Below are 19,132 nucleotides of genomic sequence, written 5' to 3'. Positions count from 1 at the left end.
CCCCCTCCTCTTTTTAATTGTGGTTTGGGGAAAAGAGAGGGATTAGAAATTGAGATTTTTAAAAAGAAAGTCATTGAAACATTTTTTAACATGCACTGAAGAGCTCAGGAGGAAGTTCAAAAGGAAGCACAGACAAACAGAATATTTTTGAGATTAATGATTAGAAATTATATATTTTTTAAAATCTGTCATGAGTGTATATGGAGATCATTTTTTAGGTGTTTTAAGTTCAGAATTAAATTTTTTTAAATGAAAAGGGGAAGAATGAAGCTAGGAAAATGTGTAGTCTATTGTAATAGTTATCTCAGATGATAGGTAATTAAAGGTTATACTTGATTAGAGGCAGTAGAAATAGGAAGGGTCAAATGTGTGAGAGTTTTTTATTTTATTTTTCACAGTTGCATATAAAAACAATTTTTAACATTTTTTTAAATGTTAAATTCCACATTCTCTCCCTCCCTTCTCTTTGAGAAGACAAACAGTTTTATATAGATTATACATGTTCAGTCATGCAAAACATATTTCCGTATTAGTCGTGGGGGGGCATAGACCTCCCCCCCCAAAAAAAAAAACAAGAAAAATAAGGAAAATATTAAAACAAAAGTATGCTTCAATCTACATTCAGACTGGTATCAGTTCTTTCTCTGGAGATGGATGGCATTTTTTTCTTCATAAGTCCTTCAGAATTGTCTTGGAGCATTGTACTGCACAGAATAAATGTGTGAGATTTTCTGGAAGTAGGTAGTTGATTGAATATGAGAGTGCAAAGTGAGGGAGGAATCAGAGATGTCACCAAGGTTACAAACAGTCACTGCATGATGGTTTTAAGGACAAAAATATTGAGATCAGAAGGAGGAAAAAGGTTAGGGGAAGAAGGAGTGAAAATCTTTGGACTCTTGAGTTTGGAGTGCTCATGGAATTTCAGCTACAGGTATCTGAAGATAGCTAAGTAATGGCTCTGGGAGTCAATCAGAGGAACCATCAGAGCTAGAGATATCTTTTTGAGTTATCTAGATTTTTAAATGGTTTTGAAAATTAGTTGGACTTTAAGCTTCATATTCATTTTCACATCAAGCCTTAGAATTGGTGGTTACCCTCTTCCTGCTCGTCACCAGGATTGAAGAAGGTGACTGACTCTTATACCCTATTCTTGGGTTACAGTTTAGACTATGACATCCCTTGCTTCATGTACAGGAATGTATGACACACAATGCTGGGACTATCTCTCTTCACAATATACCTCTCCCTAGGTAAGGAAAAAGGCACAGCTGAAAATTGGAGTCTAGTTAATTCTTCAACTGCGCACTCCACCTAACACTCCCCCCCCCCCAGTTTTATTAATATTTGTTTTGACATGTCATTTTTCCCTTACAAAACAAAAACAAAGTTCTCTTTGTTACCAGAATCTGTATCACAGCCGTTTTCAGAGGCATTTCTTCTACCACCTGTCTAATGAGCCTCCCATAAAACAAAGAAAAAAAAGTCAAGCCAAACCAAGTGACACATAAACCAGATCTAAGCATGCATGAAACACACACACACACACACACACACACACACACACACACACACAGTTATCTCTGGGGTCAAGTGGTCATTCTAATTATCTAGCATTCAGCTTTATCTTACTGTCATTTTTGTTTACCTTGTTATAGTCGTAACATTGATCATTTCTAGATATACTTCCTTCCCCAGTAATCATTCCCTTATAACAAAGGAAAAAAAGTAGCCAAGTATAACCAAGTATCACAGTTACCGTTTCTAACTGTGCAATATTCCACACCATAATTCCTCACCTCTCCAATGCAGTAAGATGCATTTCTGTACCCTTCTTCATGACTGAAGTTAGTCATTATAATTATATGGCATTCAGCTTCATTTATGTTTTCTTTTTATTTATATTGTTGTAATTTTGATTTTTGCTGGTTCTCATTGCCTCATTTTTATCAGTCTCCCATTAAATCTTTCTGTGTTTCTCTGAATTTCTCATATTTGTCATTTCTTCCATCACTTTCATGTACCAGTTTGGTTAGCTATTCCCTGATGAGTAGACACCTTCTTTGTCTAATAATTCTTTACTGCCATAAAAAGTGCTGCTTTGATTTCTTTGGTATATAAATTTCTGGGTCAGAGGCTAAAATAAGTGTCATCACTTTTTCACATAATTCTTAATTGTTCTAGAATGATTGAACAAATCCATAGCTTCACCAATAGCGTGCCTGTTCTTGTGATCCCTTTGCCATTGATTGTTTCTGTTTTTTCATTATTGTCAGTTAATTAACATTTATTATGTGCCTACTATGTGCCATGCGCTGTTCTAAGAGAGAGGAAGACAAAAAGAAGAAAAATACAGCCCCTATCCTCAACTTGTTGAATGTGAGATAAAACCTCAGAGCTGTTTTAATATGCATTTCTCTTATTAATAATTTGGAACAACCTTTCACATGGTTGTTAAGAGTTTGCAGTTCTTCTGAGAAGGAAATCAGTGTGGTACAGTGGAAAAGAATACCACATTTGAAATCTGAGGGACTTGGGTTGATTCTGCCTCTGCTCTACAGGTATGAAATTGGGCAAGTCACTTTACTTTTCTGGGATTCATTTTCCTAAACTGTAACATGAAAAGATTTCTAAAATCCCTTCTAGCTCATAAACATTTTTTATGTCCTTGACCTACCTATGGGAGAATGGCTGTTCATCTCGTATGAGTCTGTGTCAGTTTCACAAATGTCTTAGATATCAGAAATGCTAGTTGTAGCAACTTAAACCAGAGAAAGAAATTAAAAGCATAAACATCAGCAAAGAATATGCAAAGTTTTCCCTGTTTGTAGTTGAAATGATGGTTTTCTTAGAAAAGCCCAAAGAATCAACAAAGAACTGAGACGATAGCTCCTATTGTAAATTATTAGCAGTATTGGTATTAGTGGCATATGACAGAAATCCACTAAAACCGTCACTATTTCTTTGTAATAATAACAAAGCCATGAAGAAATTTTAGAAAGAGAAATCCTTTTTAGAATCATTATAAAATGTATAAAGTATCTGGGAATCAGTCTACCAAGTCATATTCTGTACTAAATACAATTGTAAAATGAGCGAAATATGTTCTTCTCTGTCAAAAATATGATTTTTCCATTAGTCCATTGCATCAGAGAACAGTTAGGTCATTCTAGGGTCAGGCCTAAGTCCAGTCCACTGATTCAGTGTTGGGAATTAAATTGCAGTGTGGTACTTGAAGACCATGAAATGAAATAAAATACTTTATGAATAACAAATTAAAAGAGTGCTGCTCCTAATGTTAAAAAGGCTACAAAATGATAACACCCCCTTGGCTCCACATTCACCATGGCAATTAGCCACACCAAGTCAGGAAAACATTCCCTTAAGACAGTAGAGGTTCTGATAAAATTTTTGATGCCATCTTTCCCCTGGGCCTTTTATTCCTCTGACTGCAAGGAAGCCAAATCCCACCCCACTCCTACCCACTCAGGTCTAGCCTAGCCTATATAAAACACTATTCCTCCTACTACATAGGTAGAAGCATAGAGAACAATATACAGAAACATACATCTTTTTCTTCCTTTTCCTCCTCCTTACCCTAGCAATTGTAATGGCTGTCTGAAAAAAAGCTGCTATAGAAAAGGTTAAAGCTTTCTAAAATTTTGTACTTTAAAATAAATTAAAATTGACAAATAAGAGAAGGAGGAGATTGGAAGAATTTGTGGAACAATATTAAGAAGAATTATAAATGTACTAATATTATAGTGTGTGTGTGTGTGTATATATATATTATATAATTATAAAAAGCAGATATCTCCAAAATAAAAATGACTTCCTTTTGAATACAATCACTAAACAACACCCAAATGCATATATCTATTGTCTTAATTAATGCTTCCATGATGAAATACATATGTATTATGTTTGATAAAGTATGTATATTTTAGCATACTTAAGGTTCTGGATAATAAGATCTTTACTTTGGACTTGTGTCCTACAGAATATTCTATTTGTCTGATAAATTATTTAACATTAATGTGTTGGTTCTTCACTAAGTACCATATATAATAGTGTACTAATTTTCTCAGATGGAAGGTTTATAGGATTCATATTGTGGTTAAAGGGTTTTATGAATTTCTAAATGGAAGGAACAAAGGGCAAGGGAATTATTGTTTACACTGGAAAATAAGCAGTTGCAGCTCAAAATGATTTATCCCAGCTTGCTATGATCCACTTGGGCTTTTGAATACTTGATTGTTTCTTTGTTCACTGGGTTCTAATTGATGTTTTCCCTTTTTATATAACAAAGTAGGCACCGCTCCCCTCCCCTCCCCTCTCTCAGTGTAGTAATGTAAATGGGGATAAATGGGGAAATCTCTTTTGTTCAGGCCCATTGTGATATGTTTGTGTGTTTTTCCTACTGCTTGAGAACTTCCAAAAATCCCAGCAACACTCTACCAAGATACTTTGATACTAGAATATAGATTGTAAAATATAACCACTAGGAAGGACATTTGAATACATCTTCAACCCTTTCATTTCCTGATGAGGAAACTACAGCTGGGAATAAGTTAAAGGATTTCCCCAAAGTTATTGACTGAGCTAATGTCTAGAACCCAGGTCTCATTTGAGTACTTTTTCTGCTATACTACACTGCCTCCCACTTGTCTAACCACATTTGTTGTATGCTAGAGGAATATAAAATTGACACAAATCTGAACAATTGAGGTCACTATGTTTTAATTACATAATTTTTTTCTTTTGTAAGTAAGGCCTTAAAGACCCGGAATTGATAGGTGATTCATTTAAGAAACATTTCTTATACTCTTGTTAAGGGCCAGATACTATTCTGGGCATTCCGGGGATACAGTGAAACTGGCTCCCAAGCTCCCCTTACATTCATACATTTACTATACTAGGGGTAGAAAGACAAAAAAGAACAAAAGAATTCCTCACTTCAAGTGACTGATATTTGAAGCATGTACACAAATAAGGAAATACACTCATTCTCTCTCTTTCTCTCTCTCTCTCTCTCTCTCTCTCTCTCTCTCTCACACACACACACACACACACACACACACACACACACACACAATAACTATGGGGAGAAGGGAAGGCCATAGCAAAAGGGGTCAAGGGTCAGGATAAGCTTCTGTTAAGCTAATTTGTATGAGAGTGAGGGAATCTTAAGAGGTAGAAGTGAGGGAGTGCATTCCCAAACATAGCCTGGTCAAATGCATGAAGATGGAGCACAGAAACAACCTAGCCACTTGGGATGATGGAATATAGACTGTTTTTAAAAGGAATAATATAAAGGCAGAGGGTAGTGTTTTAAGTGCCAAACAAGTTTTATCTCAGAGGTAGTAGAGAGCCACTGGTGCTTTTTTAGCAAGGTAAATGAAATGGTCATATCTGTGTTTTAGTAATATCAGCTTACCAATTGTATGAGAGGGAGGATTGAAGAGAAGAGAAACTGAATCTGGGAAACCAATTAAGTGGATGTATAAAAAATCCAGGAAAAAAAGTAATAAGGGTCTGAATTAGTGTAGTTAGGAAGTGAGTGGATTAAAAGGAGTGGATAAGGCAGATGTTGTAAAGGTAATCAGTGAAACTTAACAACTAATTGAATAGTGAAATGAAGGAGGTGGAATAGTCAAGGATGACCCTTTAGGTTGTTAATCTGGTTAAATAAAACGATGACCAGTTCAAAATGTCCAATAGGCAGTTGGTGAAAAGGCACTGGATCTCAAGAGGGAGCCTGGGGCTGGTTATTTTGATCTAGGAGACATCTCTGTAGAGATATAGTTGAAGGGCGGTGTGGTACAGTGGAAAGGGCACTGATTTTGGAGTCAAAGGACCTGGGTTCAAATACTGCTGTCACTACTTGTAAGACCTTAGTCAAGTTATCTAACTCTGAGGACCTCGATTTCCTTATCTTCAAAGCAGGGGGAGGGGAAGTTGGACTAAATGGCTTAGGTCCCTTTTAGTACTAAATCAATGATCTAATGAACCCATGGGAGATGATGACCAAGACAATATGTAGGAAAAAGAGTGAACAGAATAGATATGAATAATATTATCCCCGATCTCCCTCCCAAGCCAGAGAGTATAACATAGATGGTGATCCAACAAAGGAGACTGAGAAGAGGCATCCAGATAGGTAGGAAAAGAAGAAAGAGGAGTAGTATCACAAAAATCCAGGAAGAAGAAAATATTCAGGAGGAGTGAGTGATCAAAAGTTATGAAGAGGGCAAAAGGATGAAGACTGAGAAGAGACATCAGATAGGCAATTTGATAACTTTGGAAAGATGCTGTCAGTTGAGTGATGAGGTCAGAAGCCAGGTTGCAAGGGATTGACTTTGTGTACTATAAAGAAATATCAAAATTTGAAGGAAACTTTATGTAGGGCCAGGTATAAGGTGTGGTCGGGGGTACAAAAGAAATAAACAGGGTTATTGCCCTTGTAGAGTTTATTAATATTTTTATGTCTAAGAATGACTTGAAATGACCTCATTCAGCTTAGTTAAGTGCTTAAAGTAGTTTTGTAATTAATGATTCTAAGCCATTTGATTACTTGTTTGTTTTTTTCCCTCCCTCCTCCATATCTTGGTGGTGTTAGGATTCTCACCCTGTTGTGATTGAGCCTGCTTCTGTTCTGAATGGAGGGAAAAATTCACTCAGTTCAGCAGTACATCACATGGAGCAGGGGGATGAAAGAATAGGAGGAGGTCTCAATTATATGAGTCCCACAGAAGAAAAGTTGTCAGACAATATTTCTACTGCATCGGAAGCCTCAGAGACTGCTGGCAACAGTAAGCATAAGTTGTTTGTACTTGGATTTAGTCTGGGTCATATGTTAATTAAGGTCTATACTTTAAGAAATTCCAAAATATAGGACAGCAGGCTGTAATCTTCCTAAGTCAGTTGTTGCTGTAAATGTAGCAGCTGAACAAGAATCTTAAATTCCTTATTGTATCTTTATTTAAATACAGTTTTCCATGGTCTTTCACTATGGTTTATTTTCACTGTCTTATGATCTCTTCGCATCATAGTATGTTACCCTTAGGGTAATTTATTAATCTATGGATCTTAGATTTTAGGGACCAAAATTTACAAAAATGGGAGTATTCCGTCCTTTAGGCTCTATCAATGTTATTAATTCTCAGGTCATCTTCACCTCTGACAGCAAAGATCTTTGACAAATTTGTGGGAATTGTTTTGTTGAAGTACAGCGACAATTAAAAATGTTTCCATTTGTCCCTGTGAGATGTTGAGATCATACAAAAATTGCCATTTTAACATGCTGTCTCTTGGTTATATTTGACATTTATATAGCACCTCTCATTTTATCCTCACAATATCTTAGATTGGGGCGAGGAACCTGCAGCCTCGAGGCCACATGTGGCTCTCTAGGTCCTCAAGTGTGGCCCTTTGACTGAATCCAAACTTCACAGAACAAATCCCCTTGACAAAAGGATTTGTTCAGTAAAACCAGGACTCAGTCAAACAGCTGTCTTAGATATTCCAGAAAGAGAGTAACATAGTCATAGTTTTAACCTTCTAGAAATGTATTATAATCTAAGACAATATTGGCATGGATACACAGATAGATTTAACACATTAAGCCTATATTACCTGGACAGTAAAGCTGCCACTACTGAAAAACTAAAATTAATCTTCGTGTTCAAAGTGAAGTAAAAATAAGAAAAGATCCCATCCTTTCTTTCCTTTATAGGCTTTCTGTATTCCAGTACCCCAGGAGCTGATATGTGTTTTGCTAGACAACATAACACTTCAGACAACAACAATCAGTGTTTACTTGGATCCAATGGGAACATCTTACTACAACTCAATCCACAGAAACCAGGGGCTATTGATAACCAGCCTTTAGTAACTCAAGAACCAGTGAAGGTAAATAATTTGACATCTTAAAGAAAAACAATTTTTTTTAAGTTAACAATTTATTTAGTTGCGCAGTAAGCTGAAATGTTTTTGGAATGGGCCTTTAAAGGCCTTAATAGAATTTATAAGATTTTTAGCTACTTAAGTACATTATCTCTGGAAATATGTTGGTCTTTTAGGCGTAGCTATTAAAAAAATGCAGCCCACTCTAATTTTAAAAAGTTTTTCATTTGTAAATGCACAGATTAAAGTTTCACATGATTTGCCTTGTGACTATAAGTGGTTTATTTTGGAAGCCAAATATTTCCCTAAAAAATTAAAAACTTTGCCTGACTGCATGAAACCAGCTTTAGGAGTCTGAACTGATTTTTTTTTTTTTTTGCAAAACAAAACAATCTTCTGCTGTCATGCTGAAGAATAAAATTTACAGTCTATCTTTCCTAAAGGCTACATCTCTAACACTAGAAGGAGGACGATTGAAACGAGCTCCACAACTGATCCATGGCAGAGATTATGAAATGGTCCCAGAACCTGTATGGAGAGCACTTTATCATTGGTATGGAGCCAATCTGGCCCTTCCTAGACCAGTAAGTACAGCCACTAGTTTCTTTATATGCTCTTCCAGGTTGGGTAAAGGAACTGTCATTAAAAGATGCTTTTGTTACTTTCCTGTCTCTCAGTAGACACAAGCGCATTGTCACCTCACTGAAGTATCACTCCTACTTGTGTAAAAGTTGTATAAAAGTTGACAGTTTCCTTCTCAAGCGCTTTTATTCCCATTAGACACAGACACCAGTGACAGGAATTAGAGCTCATGCTGTTGTGAAATGTCTTTTTGTGGCTTGTAGGCAGGAAACTGGCCTGGGAGACTAGAGTTGTAGTCCTGACTCTGCCATTCACGAGTATATGTAGTGTTAGAGAAGTCTTGTCACCCCTCTGGCCCCCAGTTTTCTCATCTATAAAATGAGAGGAGTTGGAGTAGATACTTTTAGGGGCCTTCCAGCTCTAGTGGTTTTTCTGTTATTTTTCTTCTTAAAATGAAGATTATACAAGCAAATTACCAATAGTATGTAAATGTTTTCAGCTCTAGGAATCTTAGAAACTTGAACCTACTCTTTTCTGCCTTGTCCTTGTTTTTTAAGACATACTATCATTTGACTTTGAACTTAGAGTATTTCACATGAAAATAATAATGATCTATTCCAATATTTTTAATTATTGTAATAAAAGAAAAACCTCATTTGGTTGTGACTCTTTAATACCCTAGGGACTTATTGTAACACTGTCCTGAGGGTACTTGGTGTACAATTGCTTCAGTAGATGGGAGAAAATGACCTTTTAACAAGATGTTTTGGGTACATCAGTAACTTTATTCCTTTGTGTTGATATTCCCATTAGACTTACCAGTAGGCATGTTGTTGTAGTAAGGTTTTGTATACTGTGAGTTAAATCAGCGAATGTGTTTAGTGCCTTTTCTGCAAGGCATTGGGGATGCAAAAATAGAAGATCACAGATGCCATGTCTTTGTTGAGCTTACTTAGAATCTCATATATGAATTAAAGTAGAATGTGATCGTTGAAAAGACAGACCCAAAATCCTAGATAAAAATAATTTGAGGAAGAAAAAATTACTTTCAGCTGAGAACATCAAGGAAGTTCTTCGTAGAATCTGTGTAAATGGTGTGGTTGCACCATTAATCAAATTGCTGCTTTCTCCCTCTTTTTTTCCTCCCCCCATAATAGTTATGTATAATAAAAGCTTGCTATAACAACCTATAAATTACATGCTAGTCCACATGGATGTTAGTCACCATCGTATTATTCCTCTCTCCTCAAAAATATTTTCTTCAAGTTCTACTTTATTTGACTTCAAGGCGCCTAGATTTTATATGTTTTTAGATTACTGAATCTCTGAACCTTCATTGATCTTCTCAGAAAATGTTTCCTCTGTTCTTTTCCCTGGAGACATAACTGCATCTAGACTGAATTTTTGTTATTCAGAGTGTTGGACCTGGAGTCAGGAAGACCTGGGATCAAATCCTGCCTCAGATACTTTTTAGTTGTATGATGCTGGGCAAGTCACTTAACTTCTCTGGGCCTCAGTTTCCTCATCTGTATAAAAAGGATGTTGAAGTCAGTGACCTTTGAAGTGCCTTCCAGCTCTAACTTTATGATCTTATGTTCTTGTAATTTTTTTTTTGCTAACCAAATTAGATTCTCTAATCAGCTATTTCCTTATTTTTAATAGTATTTTGTTTTTGCCAGTTATATGTAAAGACAATTTTTTTAACATTCATTTTTACAAAATTTTGAGTTCCAAATTTTTCTCCCTTCCTCCTCCTTCCTTATTCTTAAAGTGGTAAGCAAAATGATATAGGTTATATATATAAAACCTAAAACGTATTTCCATATTAGCCATGTTGTGAAAAAAGAAACAGACCAAAAGGGAACAAAACCTGAAAAAAATAAAAGAAAGTAAAAGTAGTATGCTTCGATTTGTATTCAGAGTCTGCCAGTTCTTTCTCTGGATATGGATAGCATTTTCCAGCTTGAGTCCTTTTGAATTGTCTTGGATAATTGTATTGTTGATAAGAGCTAAGTCATTCATAGTTGACCATCACACAATGTTGTTGTTCCCTCCATTCTCCTCATTTCGTTTTGTATCAGTTCATATAAGTCTTTCCAGGTTTTTTCTGAAATCCACCTGCTCATCACTTCTTAATGCCCAGTAGTATTCCATTACATTCATATACCACAGCTTGTTCAGCCATTCCTCAATTGATGGGCATACCCTCAGGTTCTAATTCTTTGCCCCCACAAAAAAGAGCTGCTACAAATGTTTTTGTTCATGTAGGTCCTTTTTCCTTTTTTATGATCTCTTTGGAATACAGACCTAGTAGTAGTATTACTGGATCAAAGGGTATGCACAGTTTGGTTGCCCCTTGGGCGTAGTTCCAAATTGTTTCCAGAATGGTTGGATCAGTTCACAACTCCACCAACAGCGCATTAGTGTCTGAATTTTCCCACATTGTTCTTGTGATCTCAAAAATAAAGGCTGTATTAGTGTTGAGAGTATCAGGTAAATGTTCCTTTCGGTGAGTAATGTTAGCTACTAGTTGGTATAATGGTTGGCCTGACAAATTAATGGTGTTCATTATCTTTTGTTCTAAATTTAAAAAATAAAAACTTACCTGAATCAAAAGAATATACAAATGAACATGCTATGCCTTCCCAAGTTTTGGAATACTAAACATCAATATTATTTCCAAATAAAATGCCTTATTATGGTTGAAAATGAGTAATATTCATCTTTGTACTTGTTGAACAGGAAAAAAATGGTTTGTAAACGAAGGGACTCGGTTGAATCTATTGTCTAGGTCTCCTGGGTGACATTGTAACAAGTACATAGAAGAGAGTACTAGCATAATGGTAGCTAAAATAGAAATGGTTTTGTCTTGAAGAGTTTGCTAGTACAATCTATAATTTGCTCATGAGATCTCATGAGATCATAGAAAGTAAAACATGTTATATTACAAAACTACTTCATTAGCGGTTCAGATTCTGCCAGAGGTATGCTATTATGTAGTTTGATTCCTGAAGATTTTATAATAATAGTGGTTTACCAAAATTCTGCTTAAGCTGAAATTAGGAGTAATTAGGGTAGATTTTTTGGTTTTCCAGGTGTATGTGCTTGCCTAGGATTTTTCATTAGTATACAGTGTTTTAAAAAGGAGTTGATATGGATGTCCTCCAAATGAATTTATAGATTTAACGTTAAGTTGAAAAGACTGAGTGATTCTGTTGACAGAGTGTAGAAAATTAATATGCAGAGTAGTTTAAGAAGTAATCCTGATGATTTAGTTTATAGCACTCTATCTCCTTCATTAGTTTCCTCTCATGATATTTAGAAATGTGCTATTAAAGGAGTCACTAGTTCTCTGCAGAGAGAAGACACATGGTCATTTGTGGCTATTAGAGATTTTATAGGACCTCAGTTTGCAAGCTTTTTGATTTTAACTTTCCTATCATTACAAAATCCTGAATTGACATCATCCTACCAAAATTACCATTAGAACTTCAATTTTCAGGTCCTAGATAATATATTTGGAGCCAGAAAACACCTTAGACATCAGTCTAACCCCCTTATTTTATTTCATGGTATTTTTAAGTGTGTTTCAAATGTCACCACAAATGATTAAGAATTTTGTAGGAATAGATATTTTCAAGTCGAAGTTCCCCTAAGACACTAATACAGTCATATTGTAGGTATTCGTGTACATTGTATACCCACCTAAACTGTAAGCTCCTTGAAGTCTGGAACCTTATGTTATACAACTTAGTATCATAAACAGTGCACAGCCTGTGGTAGGCACTCAATAAATACCACCATTAAGTGACTTGAATTTGACCAAGCAGTAACACTGACTTCTGTTGCCTACTTTTGTTTCCAGATTCTCTTTTGTGGCCATCTGGAGTTTTAGAGTAACTTAGAGGAAATATAAAGTTATCTAGGTATTTTTATTGAATCTCCATATCCCTTGGTAAAATCTATCAGAAATTACCTTTCTGTAGATGCATAACTCAAATATGATTCCTCCTCTTCCCACCCTTCCCCCACAGCCTCATTTAACCTCAGCAGAGGACATTAAATTTAGTAAAACTTCATTCTATTCTTTTCCTATCTCCATGATGCTTTCACATGTTGTTTTTCCCTTATCCTTTCTAAATGTCACTCAGTCATTCATACCAGATGCCCTATTTGAGTTAGTGGCCCTTGTTGTACATTCATTAGCATCATCAGAATGCTCCTGTCCCATCTCTGCAAAAAATGAGCTTCACATAGGAACATCTTTGAATTCATATCTAGGTCCTGTTGCCCTTTACCCCTTGACAATAGCTTTTATTAGTTCTCATTACCATCTTTTTCATCTTCTATTCTTTAGATCAGCCTCTTTCTTATTTCTTACCTTTTATAACCTTTCTTTAAAAAATCATTTCACTTCAATCCTGAGGTATCCTGGATGCCAATTTCCCTTTGGTTCCTAATACTTGGAACAAGCTGCAAGGGAGGGGGTAATAAAATGTTAGAGGGGATCATCCTGTCTTTCAGTGCCTATTTAAGATGCTTTGTTTCCCACTTAATTATGTATAATGTTCAATTTGCTCATAGTTCTCATTAAAAGCAAATACTCATTTATCTTAATTTTCAAAACACCAGGTGATCAAGAATAGCAAAACGGACCTCCCAGAGCTAGAGTTGTTTCCTCGTTATCTTCTTTTCCTGAGACAGCAACCTGCCACCCGGACACAGCAGTCTAACATCTGGGTGAATATGGGTATGATGAGCCTGAGAATGTTTCCTCAACATTTACCTAGAGGTAACTTAAGAATGCAGCAAGAATACAGTACATTTTCTCAAAAAAGTGAAAAACAAGTTGCTCCAAGTCTGGTGCCACTGTGCTGATATGCATTCCCATCTGCTTTCATGCAAAATCATTAAATATTCTAATATATGAGGCTTAGATCTAAGATCATGCGCAAGTGTGAGTTAGGTAGAATAGGAAGTGCCGTAGACTCAAAGCTGAAACAGGGTCAAGTTTGTATAAGCACTTAAATATTTCTTAATAATAACACCTACCTTCCAGGGTTTTGTGAAGATCAAAAGAGATATTTGCAAAGCACTTTGCAAACCTTAAAGTGCCATAAAAATTTTATTGTTATTCCCCCATACAGTCATTGTTATGATAAATCTGTGGTGCCTCTGAAGACATCTACTGATCCCTCACCACTTAAAACTTTTCCACTTTACCCATATACATAGCTCAGTAAGACCTTTGGCCATAGCAATTTTTAGTAATAAGGATAACACCTATGATTTCCTGATAACAGTTAAGATTCTGTAGCAACATCAGTTTTGTTGTTGATCAGTCAAATTAACAGGGTAACAGTCTGGTTTGAGAAAAGTTCTGTGTTTAAACTTGAAAGATACACTATCAGTGATAAATATAGTGCATTCTCTTATTCTCTCATCATATTGAATTGATTTTTTAAAAATGTTATAGATTAGAAAAATGTGAAAAAGCGCCAATCCCAATGTATTATAGAGGTGAAAGGACACATTTGTGACAATGGAAGTGACAGATTTATTTTTCAGAATTCCCAAGCATATCAATCCTGTATAAATATTTTCTCATTTTAATCTATAGCATTTAGTATATACTAACTTTGCTGTTGTTTAAGGTCAAAATCAGCACACTTTCTACAGGCATTCTTACATTAAAGAAAGCTCTAAAAACATTGTTTAAAATAAACAATTAATTTTTGTATCAGGTGGTCATATAGCCACAAGATTCTTTGTTTAGTCAAAAGATTCCTGTGAAAAACAATCCTTGTGTCTGCTTACCATGACAGTGAATTTTTAATATCAGCGATAGGCATAATTTACTTTTATTATTCATCCTGCCAAATATATGTTATTCCAAAGTTGAAAACAATTGTATTGTGAAACGTCCCTTTGTATTGAGTTGGCAGACTTTGGATTTTACTCTGTTACCAGGAATTCATGTTATGGAACAAAATTCACCAGTAAAGTTAAATATAAGGGGAAAACTACTTTTGAACTGAATGCAGTGTAATCAATGGTATCCCAACCTTTGAAACTCCAGAGAATAATAACTTTATCTGTGTAAAACTTATTTAGAAGTGACTTTCTTATTCCATGTGAAGGCCCCTCTATATATGCCACCCCTTTTGGGGGTCAGTTATATTAAACTTTGCCTTTAGGAAGATGTCAGATGAAGGGAAACAGTAAAATGGCATCAATAAAATCTATTCTCTACTGTATATTCTTGACAAATTATGTTTTCGTTTAACTTTCTGTCAAATTAAATGGGTATCATTGACCTTCTGTAGCACATTGCATAATCCTGTATTTTTTGCTGTCAATTGAGAATGGAAATTAGTAGTTTACAGTATTACTCTTTAGTAAGAATTCTTTACAAATCTTGTGCTGATCCTAGATTTTTGCTGCTTTTATAAATTCTGCTAGATTAGTGGAAGCCAATCAAAGGCATGAATTACGTGTAATCAGTGGCTGCCTGCTTGATGTGTTATGCTACTGAAACTATCTAGCACTCAAATAATTTTGAGTATTTGGCTTATGACTATAGAGATTGTTTGGTGTGGACATTGGAAAATGCTTCTGATTTTTGTTAATGGATAGTTCTGATGTGCCAAATTTGTTCTTAATTCAAAATATTGCTCCGCACTAATTATTTGTTAAATCAATTATTAATCTTGTTGAAGTTTACAAGAGTTTGCTTTCTTGCTGTAATCTTATGACTAATCCTCTCATCTATAATTGCAGAGATTTGCTCTTTTTCTTTAAGAAGTTATCCTTTGCTCTCTGAAGGTAAAAGGAGTGCTTTATTTTTTGTTGTTGAGAAGTTTTTTAATTTGGTTTTGCTCTTTTTACTGTAGCATTCATCATTCTCTTCACTCCATTTATTATTATTGTTTATTTGATTATTTTATTCCTTTTGAGATGGTGGGTGTTAAACACTGTTACTGTTTATGACTTAGTCATACTCTTCATTACAGAAAATGCTGTGGCACTGTGTCTCATGCAAGTGAATTCTTTTAAGAAAAGTACATGATGTGTGTGCTTTTGAGCATAGCTTCCCTTGGTTTTCCCTTTTAGTTAGCTATTCATTAGACTAGCTAGTGCCACTGCTAGAACCATTTCCTGGATACAGCGTCAATGTGACTAATTTAAAGAGTTAATAGTAAAAATCAAAAACTGGAATCATAGTCATCTTCAAGAAAGATAGCACTGGTGTGCTGTTATATTTTTATTTTCTGTTAAAAAATTAATTTTCAAAAGGGGGAATAAATTTTGTGGATTTTTTTTAGTCTGTTTATCTGTTGTTTTTTATCTCTTTGGAGGCTAAGTATCAGGCTAGATTTTGTTAAGAAAGGTTTTTAGTAATGTAGCTGTTTCATATAGTGTTTATTACAAGTTTAATAACATATGTGGTTTTCTCTAACTTTTTGTCAGAATCTTGCCTCGACTCATTCTACTCTCTTCCTCCTTTAAAGTCCCTGATTGGACTTGGGATAGTCCCCAGAAGTTTTGCTTCTATTATTGTTGTATTTTATCCTCACCTCAAGCTCCTTTGAAACTATGTCGTGTCTGTCATTAACTTAGGATCATAGATCTAGAGATGAAAGGGACCTCAGAGACCATCTGTTCCAGCCTTCTCATTGGAAGAAACTGGGCTACCTGACCGCTTACTTGAGGTTACACAGGCATCATCTAACTCCAAAGTCTGTTCCCTTTCCACTATACCAAGCTGCCTCCCATAGCAATTGAGGATTGACATGTTGTAGAGAGAACTTCTCATTTTACCCCTGAGACAAAGTGTACTATATACCCAGATCAGGACCAAACATCCTTAATTTAAAGTAAAATTTTCCATTCCCATAAAATTTTACCATTCTAGAAGGAAGTTAAGCAATTTAGAAGAATGGTGGTACTAGAAGATTGACTTATTTTCATAAAGTATGATTTAAGTAAATCCTGTTTATTTTTTTCAGGCATTAACCAAAGTCTTAAGGAAGAAAATAAAGTTTCCAATTAGTACTGTTTTTTTTTTAGGCTTTGGTACTGCATGTTTTTTAGCCTAAAAATACCCTGGGGCTTCTGTTGTTTTCCAGGAAGTGTAGATTTTATCTGCTTCTTAGAAAATATAGTCTCCTCCCCTCTGTCTGTCTTCAACTTAAAACTTCAGTCTTATATTAAATATTTTCATCCAGTAGCTCTCATTTTGTGGTTATTGTTTCCTAAGTTAATATTTTAATTGTTGAGGTGAATGTTTTTGACACCTGCCTTTTTTCTTTATTATGATTATTATGACCGCAGGGAATGTGCCTTCTCCAAATGCTCCTTTAAAGCGGGTATTAGCCTACACAGGCTGTTTTAGTAGGATGCAAACCATCAAGGAAATTCATGAGTATCTGTCTCAGAGGTTGCGCATCAAAGAGGAAGACATGCGCCTGTGGTTATACAACAGTGAGGTAAGAATGTCTAAAGGTGGTTATGAATCAAACATGTCAAGTGTTAAAAACATTTATTCAATATTACTAGTCATCAGCTATGTATGAGATGCTAAAGAAATGAAAAAATGAAAATCATTTCTCTTCCTAAGGAAAATGATTTCACTGGGAAGAGACCAGAGGTGGGACAATCTGTTGTTCTAAGCCTTAGGGAATTATATGTGCACTTGTATAGATGGAGAGGGTAAGACAAGATTTGGTAACAGCAGGTTGTCTGTTGAGGCTTGGCAGTCTCCCAGTCTCCCACCTTGTTTTGCCTTCTCTCTCTCTTCAAGAAGAAAAGCATTAGGAAATAAGAGTAGAAAAGTATGAGATGACACAAGGCCTTAAGTGCAGCGATAAAGAATTTGTATTTTATTGAATGAATGAATGAACATTTATTAAGTACTTACTATGTATTCAGCATTTTGCTAAGTTCTGGGGATACAAAATAGAAAAATCCAGATAGCCACTGATATCAAAGAGTACACTCTCATAATTGGAGGGGACAACATGTAAAAGAAGATTCCACTGCAGGGATAGTGAAGAGGCCCTTGGAGTCCTTAGGTCACATAAATAAGTGAAATAGCAGTACCAAAGGACTGAAGGGTTTAGAGTCAGGTAAGATGATTAAGCCTGGAAGATGTTGGAAGGCCATGCAAGTGGAAAGGCCTGCCTGTCTTTCCTGTCAGTGGAAGAGATGAAGTCATTGACTCTCATCCCATTACTCAGTAATAATAATTATCATGAATTATTAAGAGTAGGTAGTGGGATAAGGCCAAATGTTTTTGAGCCAAGGAATGACATGCTCGAACCCCTACAATATGAAGTTTTATTGGCAGCAGAATTGAAAAGTAGTTTCCTCTAGAGGAGAGACTTGAAAAAGGGAAACCAGTTAGGGAGCTATCAACAGTAGTCAAAGAGAGAATAATACCAGAACTAGGCTGGTGGTAGCAGTAAAAGAGGGAAAGATGGAATGAATGTGAGAGATTTTGTAGTTAGAAAAGGATTCAGCAGCTTATGAGAGAATAGAAAGGGTTAAGGGCAATCTCATGGGTTAAGCCTTGGTGGCTAGGAGAATTGTGGTATTAGTAGAGGAGAGAATTTAAGAGGAGGGACAGGTTGTAGAGGGGAAATGATGAGTTTGAGTTCTCATAAATGAGGGGCTCTGGAGATCAGGGGTAAAGATAAATATCTGGGAATTGAAGTCGCGGACAGTGGATGATATCCAAGGTTCACAAGGGTTAAGATTTTTGTTCATAATAGTTCTTATTCTATATAATGTGTCTACCCTACACAAGAACTTGAATATATACATAGGTTTACCTGTCATCTAGACCTTGCCATATCACACTTGAGGCTATTGAAAGTGTCTGTTTTTAAAAGTAGCGAAGGGGTAAAATTTAAGAGAGACATAGCTTCCAGTAATGGAGAGGTGGTAGTCTGTCTGGAGCACTGTAGTTTAAAGACCTTGATATGTTGTAAAGTATACAGAGGAGCCAACCAAGATAATGAGGAGCCTTAAATTCATGTCATATTATGATCAGTTGAAACCTGGAGAAAGAAGATAGGGAGACATGATAACTGTCTTCAGGTATTTGAAAGATTGTCTTGTGGAAGAAAGATGAGTCTGTTTGCTCCAGAGGATGGTACCAGGAACATTTAGATAGAAGTTGCAAAGAGGAAAATTTAGGCTTGATATAAGGAAGAAATTCCTAATGATTAGCATTATCTATAATTAGTTAGACGGGCTTCCTCTGGGAACAGTAGGTTTTCCGTCCTTGGAAGACTTTATCCAAAGACTGGATATCTATTTGTTCAGGTATGTTACAGTGTGAATTCTTTTTCATGTATAGGCTAAACTAGCTGCCCACTTTAGTCTTTTTCAGCTCTGACATTCTGTGATTTGTTTTGTAATGCTTAGGGAGAGTAGGCCTTATGTTTGAGCATGAATATACTTGTTAAATATTCTCTCTTTAGTTCCTTTTTTCTTCTCACCTTTGGTCACCTTCGATTTCCTTTTAAAAGTTAACTAGTTTGTGTGTTTTTAAAAGTGTGAAAGGGAAGAAGTTATTAAAGAGGATATCTGTTATTGTTACTGTTTTTATATGGAGTTCATCATGTTTGGTGTAGTTTTTTAC

At 35.6% G+C, this 19,132-nt stretch overlaps 1 protein-coding gene across 2 annotated transcripts in view; it reads left to right on the top strand.

Annotated features, from left to right (window-relative positions):
* Window positions 1–19,132, top strand: part of USP32 (ubiquitin specific peptidase 32) — a 257,843-nt gene that overhangs the window by 186,971 nt on the left and 51,740 nt on the right. The window contains exons 13-17 of one of the 2 annotated variants that reach the window (XM_036754084.1): window positions 6,617–6,809; window positions 7,733–7,908; window positions 8,346–8,486; window positions 13,117–13,234; window positions 16,819–16,973. In XM_036754084.1, the coding sequence (XP_036609979.1) occupies window positions 6,617–6,809; window positions 7,733–7,908; window positions 8,346–8,486; window positions 13,117–13,234; window positions 16,819–16,973 (783 nt within the window). Of the gene's footprint in view, window positions 1–6,616; window positions 6,810–7,732; window positions 7,909–8,345; window positions 8,487–13,116; window positions 13,277–16,818; window positions 16,974–19,132 lie in introns of both variants that reach the window. The other variant, XM_036754083.1, reaches the window with a different exon arrangement.

Source organism: Trichosurus vulpecula, chromosome 4, assembly GCF_011100635.1.
Source record: "Trichosurus vulpecula isolate mTriVul1 chromosome 4, mTriVul1.pri, whole genome shotgun sequence".
Classification (NCBI taxonomy): Eukaryota; Metazoa; Chordata; class Mammalia; order Diprotodontia; family Phalangeridae; genus Trichosurus; species Trichosurus vulpecula.
Note: the sequence above shows the minus strand (reverse complement) of the source record. Positions and strands in the feature narration are given on the sequence as shown.